The 13,055-nt window shown below is 46.0% G+C and overlaps 1 protein-coding gene across 1 annotated transcript in view; it reads right to left on the bottom strand.

Moving 5' to 3' along the window:
• trappc8 (trafficking protein particle complex subunit 8) overlaps positions 1-13,055 on the bottom strand; it is a 67,586-nt gene that overhangs the window by 3,399 nt on the left and 51,132 nt on the right. The window contains exons 24-27 of the mRNA XM_079996511.1: positions 9,263-9,331; positions 9,074-9,132; positions 4,589-4,804; positions 2,547-2,648 (exon numbers count right to left, since the gene is read on the bottom strand). Of these exons, the coding sequence (XP_079852637.1) occupies positions 2,547-2,648; positions 4,589-4,804; positions 9,074-9,132; positions 9,263-9,331 (446 nt within the window). The remainder of the gene's footprint in view (positions 1-2,546; positions 2,649-4,588; positions 4,805-9,073; positions 9,133-9,262; positions 9,332-13,055) is intronic.

The following is a 13,055-nucleotide window of genomic DNA, read 5'->3' as shown; positions in this document are numbered from 1 at the left end:
AGCGGTTATTCCCGGTGTTCAGCGTTCTGATTTACGAGCCGGCTGGGTTTCATTCAAGTCGGCCCGGCGGAAGCGACGTTTTCAAAATAAAAGCGCATCGCCAGAAATGTTGCCTGCAGTCCGCCAGGGATGGACGAGACCCGGTTCTGAGCCGGGAGCCACCCGTTGAGGGCCGCCTTTCAAAGTTGCGCGTACCCGAGGCAGGCAAACCGAAATGCGTAGGAAATTTAGAATTTTTAAAATCGGAAACTACAGTGGGTGGACTTCATGGAAGAAGATTATTAATTCGTTGAAAGAGAGGAGCCGTCATTTCTTTTTTGTCAAACTCCAAGTCGAGGTGGAGATTTAAAGACTTAAAAATAGAACAAGAACAAGAACAACAACAACAACAAAACGTTCGAGGTTGGAAGCAGCGGAGAACGTGTCCCAGAACCGCGTCAGCAGGACACTCAGTTCGAACATAACAACAACTCTGCGGTGGTGCCAGTGGTTCTGCTTTACATAAAGATCTAAAAAAATAAAACAATTTAAACGGTGAAATCAAACTCGACGTCATTTATTGACGGCACCGAATTTCCTCAAATAGTGACCGGGGCTTTTATTGACCTCCGCCGTCGTCGTCTGGGCGCCGCGCTCCTCTAAATAAATACATCTTAAATAAACCGGCGTTATCTTTTGGGGGTCGGGGACACGGAAACGGCCGGGACGCACGGTGGACCAGACACCGCTCTCTCTCCGTCACGCAATCCACCGTCCTGGTCGGAGGCGGAGCGTCCCTCCCTTTAAAATGTTCATGTCATACAAGTAGAAACACCCGAAACAATCCATCTAGAATAAAAGAGTAAATCCAGAAGGGGAGGCGGGGCGCGGCGCTGGAGGAGAAAACACACACACTGACACAGATTCAGCATCGTTCACCCCTTTCTTAATGGAGGAAATACGGTATCTGTAAACCGTGCTTGTTGACCCGGGAAGAGGAGGAGGTGGAAGGAGCCGGAAAGGCAGGTTGGATTTCCGTCCTCTGCCGCGACAAGAGGAGCTCTCAGAGCGAGGGAAAGACCAAAGGCAACGTTCACCTCGGGGGCTCGCGCAAAGAACACCGCAAAGACCCCGATCACCGCGACCCTTTGTCCTCATCTCGTTCTGAACGCGTCCTTATGGTCAAACATCTCATCTCTGCATCTGCCGCCACCATCTCTAAAGCTTTCTTTGCTCTTCACAATTGCTGCTCAGACTGTTTCTGTGTCGCTCCACCTCACGTTCATTCAGCTTTTCCGAGAGAGAAACTGAGAGAACGGAAGAGGAGGATGTGGCCACGTGGAGCTATAAAAAGCGCAGGGGGATGAATGCGTGGGCTGGCAGTGGATTCTCAACCGCACCGCCATGAATGAATGAACGCGCACGGGGGCGGGGTGGTGGGGAGGTGATGTTGCTATGCGACGGCTGACGGAGGAAGCGGAGCGACGGCGCTCGCCTGCCTGTGGGCGCACGTGCTAATATCACAGGGAGCCACCCGGGGACTGATTGGTCGGGTCGGGTTTACGGCGGCAACGTGCCGCTGGAGGAACCTGGGAGAGTCAGGAACACACGGGGCGGGGGTGAGGGGGCGGCGGGGGAAGGCAGACATCCTGTTCCGGCTCTTCTACGGCGCCGGGTGATAATTTTAGCCTCACGTGTGGCGTGGATCTCACCGTTACAGAAACGGGGGGGCGGGGGGGTTTTGACGATCGCGCCGCGCAACGAAAAAGGAACGGCGGGGGAAAAAAAAGCCCCGGCGTCGCCGCCCCGTGCCGTGCTGCCAATAGCCGGAGCGATCCGGAAGGTGAAGCTCCTCGCGGAGGCTCTGAGGCGGAGGCAGCGCCGTCACTGGAAAGGCCTGAATTTAGTTTCAGCACAAGGTCGATTTTTTTCCAAAGCCGAGACTCATCATCAACATCGCCGACGGTGGTGTTCCCGGGGTTGTTGAGACTGGCTGTCCCTCGGCTCAAAAGTGGAGGTCACCAAACATTTTCTTGTCCCCCCCCCCCCCCCCCGCTTGTCTGTATTTAACAAAAGCGGCACCGGCCCATGGTCACTTGAAGTTCACATTTTTTGTGAAGGAGCTTTATGATCGAAGAATGTGATTTTGCAGAAGCTGGGTACAGGGTTCAATCCTGGCATTGAAAATTAAAAGGACTTTCAACGACTTTTTTTTTTTTTTTTCCATTTTCAAGGACATCACGCAAAACAAATATAGTCGTCATGGTTTATCAATCAAAATATTGAAATATATATATCCAAAATAATATCATTGTCATCTACTATAATACATGTCTATTTCCAACCATGCTGGATTAAATGTACATCTTCCTGCCTTAATCTACGTCGAAAGAGCCATTCTGGAATATTTGTTATGTTTTGAATGACAAAACCTGGGGGAATATCATTTTTTCCTCAAGGACTTTTCAAGCACACAGAGAGAGAGAGAGAGAGAGAGAGAGAGAGAGAGAGAGAGAGAGAGAGACATGAACAGAATGTGTGTGTGTTGGCGGGCGGTTAAAGCGGACCTCTTTCTGGGGCAGGGAGCAGGCCTCCTTGGAGATGGTCTGAAGCGTCACGTGGAGCTGGCCTTCCAGAATCAGCTGCTTATTGTCCTCCACGACGTAGGCCTGCGCGCACACGCACGCACGCACGCACGCACGCACGCACGCACGCACGCACGCACGCACGCACGCACGCACGCACGCACGCACGCACGCACACGCACACACACACACACACACACACACACACACACACACACACACACACACACCATTCCATTTGTAAATACATATTAACAAACCTCATTTCAACATGTTTTTGTCCAGCTCTCTGAGCTGTTTTTAATTCCGTTTCTACATTTATATGTCACTGAATCTCTACCCGGACCCGTTTATTAGTGTTCATGTCACGATTTTCGGGCGTCGGCCGCCACTGCCGAGGCTCAGTCCGTTCCTGGTCCGAGCCGTTGGTCGCCCTGGCTGATGTCCAGCCTGTGCACGTCTGTTTGTCCGCTGTCACTACAGCATCTAAGTCTACTGCTCCTACAGCATTGTTGTCTCCAGCCCCTGATCTGCACCTGTCTCCAGCCCCAGATGTGCAGCTGTCTCCAGCCCCTGATCTGCACCTGTCTCCAGTCCCTGATCTGTACCTGTCTCCAGTCTGCACCTGTCTCCAGCCCCTGATCTGCAGCTGTTTCCTGAGCGGTTCTGCTCACTTGCCTTGGCCCTAGGTTGGGGGAAGGCTGCAGTTGAAGTAAAAAAAAAAAAAAAAAAAACCTGGTCTCTATTAAATATGGTGTATGAATTCTAGATTTCTTTTCCCCATTTTCACAATGGCACCTGTGTGAATGGATGTCATGCATGCCATGTCATTTTGACGGATAAAAAGAGGTGTCCTCAGCCTGAGAATTAAATATGTACGTCATAAATGCCATGTAATTGCGTTGAGGTTTTGTAAGCACAAAATAACATTAAACTAGGCTGATGGGTGAACTGCTGATAGTAATGGCAATGACGATTAAAGTCACAACAGTAATATTAAAGAGTAAGTAGAAGGATATTCTTGTTCATGAGTGACTTCCATCAGAAAATGTGTGAGTGCCGCTGACTTGAAGGATTAGCTTGGCTTAGTTATAAATTATGGCAACCAACGTTTTAACAAAGCCTGGGTGGCAGAATGGCACACCGATCCTTCAAAAGTCACCACTTATGAAAATATAATTTTTCAGTGCTTGTGCAGTGCACCTACATTTGAGTCTCTGATGGGCCTACTAACACGCAAAGAGTAAAATAAGACAAGCCAGTCGGATTTTTGTGGGCTGCCTTTTTAAGAAAACATCTGATTCAACAAGCCATTCAGATTTTCCTCCCCCGCCAATGTCAAGTGGGAGCTCATTAGAATAATGCCGCCCCTCGATCTGAGTGTCTGCACCCACAGCTTGAGAGCCACCTTTGCAAAGGTGCACCATTTCTTTCTCGCGAGCGCCGGACCCGCTAGCGTTATGTTGAAGCTAAGGCCTGCGCAACTGAACTGCTCTGTTGTTGGCTGCACAAATCCCTACATCGGCCGCCAGCCTCAGAGGACAGAAGAGCTGAGTGGATAACGTCTATTTTTGTTGGCAACGTCACACGCGTGACAAAACTGCAGATGAGGGGAATTGGTTTTTGAAGTATTTCAAAAATAAATGTGCTGTGTGTCTCTTTTGCCGCTTGGCACCAGCTTACGCTAATAGCTGAGGTAATATATTAGATGTAAGAAAGTTAACGGCGTTACTTGCTGCAGGATCGCCACCGCCCCCGTCCAGCCCGTAGCCGGAGCAAGGTGTGGGGAGCAGCAGCTCATTTGCATTTAAAGGTACAGACACAGCAACAGCTTGTCAAGAAAAGGACTGAAACAGAGGGGTATAGAGAGGCATGCTAGAATGCAAAATTCGAGCTGTATTTTCAGCAAAAAACTTCAAAGTTTTGGGGATCTCAGAGACATGAATTTACTTGTTGAAAACTGGTGACCTTTCCCCAATATATCCAGACTCTTGCACTAGCTGCGATGGAGAAGATGACCGTACCTTCCAGAGGACGATGATATTGAGGTCCAGCTCGTTGCATTTCCTGACAAGGCTGGCGATGTCGGCGGCCCCAGCCGTGCCCCCTCCCTGGACCCGACAGGGCGGTTGTGAGAACGCTCCACTTGCGCCGGCCGCTCTGCCGTCTCTCCGCAACTCGTTGGCCTCGGCACGGCAGCGGAAGAAGAAGTCCCCGCATGGCGTGGCAGAACTGATGATCTGTGCAGGAAAGGGAGCCAGGGGTGGAGAGCCGGAAATAAGAGTAACGACTCCACAACAGTGTTCAGAAGGAAAATGTCAAGCTCCCATCAACGTGGTTCTTGGCGGAAAGGGGTGGGGGGTTGACGTATGGTTATCCAACTACACAAAAGAGAGTAGTTGGGCTACTCTCTTTTGGGACTCTCTTTTATTAATTGTGTCCTATGTGTCACAGACGACTTCCTCAAACTTCTAAAAGATTGCTGGAGTGCTGGAAACCCATATCCACCAGTTAGAAGTGATCGTGAAAGTGAATGGACTACGTGGGAATGACACCACTTTACAATGGACTCAAATTAGTGGACAAGATAGTGCTAACACAGGGCTAATTAGCACCAACAAGATAACCAAGAAACAGGACGGCTGTGTAACGGGTAATAAATCTCCTCCCTGGGACCCTCTCAGTGCTAAGCCTAAGAGTAAATCATTACCCTGGGAAATGAGAGGACGACTAACAGGCAGAGACCAGCGCCCTGAGATCTGTTATGCGACCAGCTAGCCTGCAATATCATCCAGGCATAGCGCCTCTTCAACCCCTCTCCTTGGTAGGACACAACCGGGGACAGCAGCTAAGAAAGGGAGAACTAGCAAAAAACCTCTCCAACAACCAAGTGTGCAACTGGAGAACAGATTAGCTCCACTACCGCAGGACCCTGGATCTCTGTCTGACGACCTGGATAACCTCTGATCTTCACACAGCAAGATAAGACGGAGTAACTCATAAAGTAAAAGGCTCCAGGGAAACCTAACGACCGGGCCCCAAACTCTGATTGTGGGTGACTTTGCTGTAAAAGATGTAAGAAGCATGAGCAGTAAGTTAACATCCAACTATGAAAACCATCATAGTGCACATAGGGACCAATGATATTGTAAAACAACAGCCTGAAGTACTGAAACAAGACCTTATTGATCTGTTGAGCACAGTGAGCTCCTTGAATGCTGGGTGTTTATCAGTGGCCCCCTGCCACCAATCGGAAGAGGAGTTGAGAGGTTCATTAGATTGTTGGCACTAAACACATGGCTTTCAACGGCATGTATCGCCCATTCAGTGCAATTTATTGGCAATTTCACCTTCCACTTCCGCCGTCCTCCTCCTACTTTCCTTCCTCTAAGCCAACCTCGTCGTCCCCCTCCACCATTGGCACAATTGTCACAGTTTTTCGCCAAAATACAGGTCGCTCTAACTTATATCTGCGGGGTCCAAGCTGCAAGGCTAATGGCACTCATGACTCTTCCCAGGACCAAAGCCGGAGCCCTGTGTGAAGTTCGCTTCCTCTATTCCTGTCTTGATAAGTAAAAAGAAGAAGAAAAAGAACGGTGAATCTGCTAAAATACAGGAAGCACCCAACCCATTCAGCAAGTGTAACAAATTTAGCATCCATTCTTCATCAGCCACAGGCTGTCCCAAAAAAATGGGCAGTTAATGCTTTTAATACACTAAATCTAGCTTTATTAAACGTTAGGTCTGAGGCAGGAAGAACATTTTTAATTAATGATTTTATTATCACGCACAAGCAAATTTTGCTTCTTTTAAATTTGTGGCTCTTCAGTTGAAGTCCTCCTCTCGAGCTATGTTCCTAAATATTTACAGGCCACCTTAATACTTTAAAACCTTTTTTGATGACCCTGCTGAACTGCTGTCTATCCATGTTGCCATGTTAACATCCATGTTGACAACCCCCGGGACAAAGGGACCAAAGAGCTGTGTCCTTTATAACTATGAACTGACTCAGCATGCGACGGAGCCCACACACCAACAAGGGCCACGCTCTCGACTTCATCATCTCCAAGGGTCTGAACATTTCTAAGGTCGTGGTGACTGATGTTGCTGTCTGACCATTCCTGTGTTTTCTTTGAGAGTACTATCTCCGTGCACACAAATGTTCAAACAGAGGTCATCACAAAACTATATGGTATCACTGAAACAGCACTGAAATATTTATTCAGGCTCTCTCTTTGGTCTCAGTCAAGGAGCTTGGAGATATTTTGAATTCTAAAATTACAAATGTTATTGATGCCATTGCACCCACTAAGGTGAAGGTGGTCTCCAATAAGAAAAGATCTCCATGGAGAAATGCCACGCTATTAAGAATAGAAAAAAGAGTGTTGGAAAGCTGAACGCAGGTGGCCAAAAACAAACCCTACTGTGTCAGTAGCCTCTGAACTTCTATCCACCACGGCCTGCAATGAATTTGCCTCCTTCTTCACCGACAAAATTCAGAAAATTAGACATGCAGTCAGTACCGCTGAATGCGTGGTACAGGATATGTGCCGTCCCTGTGTCCACTAAAAATCTATTCCAAACACAAGTTCATCCAATCAACCATAAAAACTTAGGACATTATACACAACACCCGAAATCCTCCATCTGGCACCTTGATATATTGCCAAAAGGCTTTTAAAAGATGTTTGAAATTGCGTAGCCTCAGGCCTTCTATTGTCAACAAGTCCCTTCTCTCAGGTTTCTTCCCATAGGCCCTGAAAACAGCTGTCATCAAGCCGCTCTTAAAAAAGAACAATCCAGACAAGTCACTAATGAACAATTTATAGGCCCATATCAAACCTCGCGTTTTTAAGTAAAATCAGTGAAAAAAATGTTTTTCCACAGCTGAACAATTTCTTGGCACTACACAACTGTTGTGATGCCTTTCAGTCAGGATTTCAATCACACCACAGCACTGAGACTGTCTCGTTAAGGTCTTCAATGACATCCATCCCAACACAGACGGTGGCAGAATTTCAGTCTTAGTATTACCGGATCTCAGTGCTGCATTTGACACGGTTGACCACAACGTATTATTAGACCGACTGGAAAACTGGGTGGGACTTTCTGGCACGGTTCTAAACTGGTTTAAATCCTGGACAAGGACTACTTTGTGTCTATATGTAATGACACATCAGAGCGGACAAAAATGACATGCAGAGCTCCCCGAGGCTCCATTCTTGGGCCTCTTCTGTCTAACATCTACATGCTCCCACTTGCTCAGATTATGGAAAACAACAAAATATGTTACCATAATTACGCAGACGACACACACATTTACATAACCATATCACCAGGAGACGATGGTCCAGTACAATCACTTAACAAGTGCATTGAGCTAATCAATGATTGGACGTGCCAGAATTTTCTCAAATTAAACAAAAACAAAACTGAAGTAACTGTTTTTGGAGCCAAGGGAGAATGACTAAAAGTCAGCGCTCAGCTTCAATCTGTCATGTTAAAAAGCACAAACCGAGCCAGAAACCTTGGTGCAGTCATGGACTCTAACCTAAATTTCAACAGTCACATTAAAACAAGTACAAAGTCAGCCTACTATCAGCTTAAGTACATATGAAGGATTAATGGACTTATGTCTCAGCGGAATTTGGAAAAACATATCCATGCATTCATCTTTAGCAGACTGGACTACTGTAACGGTGTCTTTACAGAAGATCCATCAGACAGCTGCAGTTGATTCAGAACGCTGCTGCTCGAGTCCTCACTTAGACCAAGAAAGTACGTCATATCATTCCAGTTCCAGGATCTTTACACTGGCTTCCTGTCCGTCAAATAATTGATTTCAAAATACTACTGTTGTTTTTTTTAAAGCATAGAAGGGTTTTGGGCCAAAATACATTTCTGATCTTCTGCTAAGTAAGTTAACATCCATCACATCTCTTCCATCCAGGTCTGCTTTCTGTCCTCAGAGTCAAAACTGAACACGGAGAAGCAACATTCAGCTTGTATGCACCACATATCTGGAACAAACTCCCAGAAAACTGCAGGTCTGCTGCAACTCTCACCTCTCTTAAATCAAGGCTGAAGACTTTTCTGTTTGTCGCTGCCTTTTATTAAACCAAATATTCATTTCTTGCACTGCACATCACTTTTACTTGATTTATGCATTCTATTTCTTAACGTCTCAATGTGTTTCTTTTGCGCTACCCATTTTATGTATTGTATTCTTTAATAATGTCGTTCCTGGCACTTTGTCTAAATGCTATTTATGTTTTATGGAACCTTGCAATTGCCTTGTTGAAATGTTCTATACAAATAAACTTGCCTTGCCTAATTCTAGTTAACTGGTCAATACCAATTTGATAGAATGATGCTGTCATACACATTCGGCAACTTTCAAAATTTTGCTGTATTGCTCTTTCTTAGGGGTATGAAACGTCTATAAGAGATAAATGTTTTATCGAGCCAATGAACTCTTTTGACTAAAAAACTGAAAATGAACAACTCACCCTTTCGTTTCCCAGGTTCAGGTCTGCAAAAGTGTATTTATCTTCTGCCTCAGAGGTAGCTGGTGAAGAAACAACAAAGCAGAAGAGGATTTCAACCACAAGACCAACAGGTTTATTTGCACCTTGGTAGTGTTAAAACAAAGCCCAGTTTTACTTATTTATTTGTTTATTTTGTTTTTTCCCCCCCACCTTGTTGGGGTTTGCATCGCGCGGCTCTGAAACACAGTTTGGCCCGTTCTCTGCTGGTCAGCTTACAGTCTGGAGGAAAAAAAACACAAGAGGCAAGTTATGCATAATTAAATGAGAGTTCCAGTTATCTGGACGAGACAGGAATAAATATTAGTGGATGGCGATTGGACATTCAAAATGCATGATATTTTCCCCCAATTGTGCGTACGTTCCTTGAGGTTTTCCTCTCAACTTATTTTCAAAACTGAGTTTTTGCATGAATCACCCATTGTTGAACTCAGAACAGCACAAACAGCGATGTTATGGTTCCTTTGATGCACACATGCAGATCGAGATAATCTTTCGATATTCCATGTCATGTCAAGTCAGAATGTGAAACCGTTTTGATAAGATAAGGTCCTCAAGTGGCTTCGACTTGAATGACTACACCGGCAAGAAGTGACGTCACTTCCGTAAACATCGCCAAAGAGATGACCACAAATTAACACCAGAAGCAAGAAATGTCACTTCTCCGTGAAAACACATCATCTCTGTGTTGTTATGGATTACGAGAGGATGGTGGCACAACCTCTTAATTACATTGCAGAAGTGTGCTGGCAGCGCGAGGCAGTGCAGCGGGGTCCTCCCAGAAAAAAACAATTCCCAAAATGCAAATGGGGAAGTCCTCCAAGGCATTTGCATTCTGGGAGCAGATTCCTAGAATCTCAGCCATAAAGACAGTGTATTAGCCTCATTGAAGCCTAATTAGTTTAAAGAGAGAAAACATTTTGACAAAAAGTAATGACTTCAGGTTGACTAAAATGTAATGACTTTTCGTCAACTAAAACTGGACAAAAATGTTTTGCGTTGCCGTAGACTAAAACTAGACTAAAACTATGAAGGATAAAAATAACAAAAATGTGACTTAAACTAATAAGCATTTTCATCTAACGAGTAAGACTAAATCTAAAATAACTGCCAAAATGACCACTGATCTGGAAGTGCCAGAGAGGAAGCTCATATCTCGTGGATGTAAAGGAATAAGGATTAGATGAGACTTACATGGTGACTAGAAGCCGGAAACAAAAGCATTATGCAGACTTTCTGGCATAGTGACTATATTTCCTGTATTAAGAAAAATACATTTAAGAAGAAGTTTTTATATGGACACATAGCAACAAACCCAACAACCAAGTGTGCAACTGGAGAACAGATTAGCCGCACTATTGAAGGACCCTGGATCTCTGTCTGACGACCTGGATAACCTCTGATCTTCACACAGCAAGATAAGACGGAGTAACTCATAAAGTAAAAGGCTCCAGGGAAACCTAACGACTGGGCCCCAAACTCTGATTGTGGGTGACTTTGCTGTAAAAGATGACACATAAAAACTTGCAAAATACAGTAAAAACACAAAATCCACGGTACGTGGCACTTGAGTATTGTTGCCTCGGAGTCAGGCTGAAGTACAATTTCTGTCACGTTTCCTGACACAGACTTGTGATTCTAAAATGTGCCAAAACAACTTATGGGTACTCCAGAGTGAATAAATCTAGTGCCGGTTTGAAACTGCTCAAAATTGGCGTATTCCCCACCATCGTATTTGCGTCGGACAATAGAGCAAACGTTGTCCGACAAACCGTCGCTCTACCTCTGTTCCATTATCGGAACATTATGGAGGCGCGGAGCTCACTCTTGTGGGAAACAGACTGCATCTCCGCTGCTCTCAAAACTCTCATTAGGGCGGAGGTTTATTAGCGGAAATGCACCGCGGGGCATGGTCTGAACTGTTTGATAACAAGCACGCATGGTGTGTGTGCTCAACACAAAGTTCTGCCAATACTCTGTCCTCGAAATATTGAGCGCTCTGCTCATCTGGCCAGATGGGGTGATGAAGGGAAAAGAGGAAGCAGAAAAACACAGGAGAGGAGGACGCAGAGCTGCAACACGCTTCTGGGAAGGTACGCGCCATGGCCTTTGCATGGGGAAGCAGAGAGGAGGGGCTACTGGGCGGGCTCGGCATCGCGAGGGCGCAGCAGTTTAAGTTTTATGTGCCCTTTAGCAGCAAATTATGACCACCATAATCAAATACCTTATTTGAAGCTTGTTATCTGATCCAGTCTCTTTTGCCACTGCACAAACAGCATTTAGCGCTGTTCAGTGCAGCACTAAATGCTGATATTGATGGCCATTCAAAACAAAAATTATTATAAAAAACATGCCTGCACCACTATATTGCCACCCGTAGGATGAAAAAAATTCACTTCATCCTCGCGCCGGGCCTGCTTCTGGGTATTGTTCTGTGCTCTGCGTGCAAAGGGACACTGCTTAGTTGAGCGGGTAAGGATATCTGGTGGCATTGGAGGCGACCAAACGGCGAAAGCACATAAAACGAAAAGGGAACACACTTGAAAGAGCCTGGCAGGTGACGTTTGTCGATGCACCACATTTGCAAGGACACCGCCCCCCCCCTCTGCTCTCAACCCTTCTATGCCTATGAGCTACGTTCAATAACGACGAGGTGAAGGTCACACATCCCTTTGAAAGCAGTTTCAAGTCTTGCTTTGCTTGTGTCACGCTTTGTAGCAGAGGGCTCTCGCTGGTCACTGAATATCCGTCATCCATGCTTATGGCAGCGTGGTAGTTCAGTGGTCGGAGCTTGAGCGACGACTGAACGGTCTGCGGGTGAGGGTTTAATAATAAATAAATAAAAAGTCTGGACCGGCAGGCGTGTGTCGAGTCGAAAATCTCGGCGGTCACCGAGACAGAACGAGCGAATGCAAGGGCAGGTCCTTTAAGGATATACGCAGGCAAAGTAAGGCAACGTTTTGGGTTTCAAAACAACAAACAAAAAATAACCGACAACAGATCGGGATCAGAGAGGACGTTGAGAGGGTCCAGAGGAATGACAAGAACGGCTGTTTATGGGGTCGCCTCCATGAATCACTCAGTCACTTAGGGAAAGGGGTTCAAAGTAAAGAGCATTTAAATCATAAAAGCTAGTATTGAATGGAGTGCTGCGCCGGTATTGCTGCTTCCTCCCGCCCGCTTGCTTTCGCGCTGTGTCATCATAACCCGCACGGCCCGTTTAAAGACAAAGTGACCCCGTTACGTCACTGTAAACACTGCCAACGGGAGTGAGCAACAGGTCACGACACACACTTAAGAGTCACAACAAACAAGCAAACACACGCTTGTCATGTTCAATTCAGTCCCACTTGAACACTTGGAAGTGAGTTGGGAGCCGTGAAGGTGGCATTGCCGTCACAGCAGGTGGTATCAATCTCTGGCAAGCCTCACGCGCACACGAGTCCAACTGGCACCTCTCTCCATCTTTCAGCGCTCAGCAACCTCCCCGCGTCGATACCGTGACGTTAATGAATTAAATGACCCGGAAGTGACACACACACAAAAAATGACCCAATGACTCATTTTGTGTTTCTGGCATCACAAAATGAAATTCAAGGACATTCAAGGACCTTTCTGAGCACTGTCTTCTTCTCCCATTTTCAAGGACTTCAATACATTTTCAATGTGATCATTATTTCATGGGACCTGGTAAGCTTCTTTCAACAAGTTAATATGTGACCCACCGCATACTTAAGGGTCATTTGGCGGCTTTCGACCTCTTCTTTTCCGCATCATTTGAAAGTGGAGAATCAGAGCTTCCAAACAAGGCGTCACTTGTGCAAATCAAGCACATATTTTTAAAGCTATGACTTGTTAATAACAAGGGTGTGGCAAACCGTGTTTCTGAGATAATCGCCTCCAAACTTTTACCCACACCAGGTTCATTCAGCTCCCACAATGCAAA

This window comes from Zeus faber, assembly GCF_960531495.2.
Source record: "Zeus faber genome assembly, chromosome: 1".
Classification (NCBI taxonomy): Eukaryota; Metazoa; Chordata; class Actinopteri; order Zeiformes; family Zeidae; genus Zeus; species Zeus faber.
Note: the sequence above shows the minus strand (reverse complement) of the source record. Positions and strands in the feature narration are given on the sequence as shown.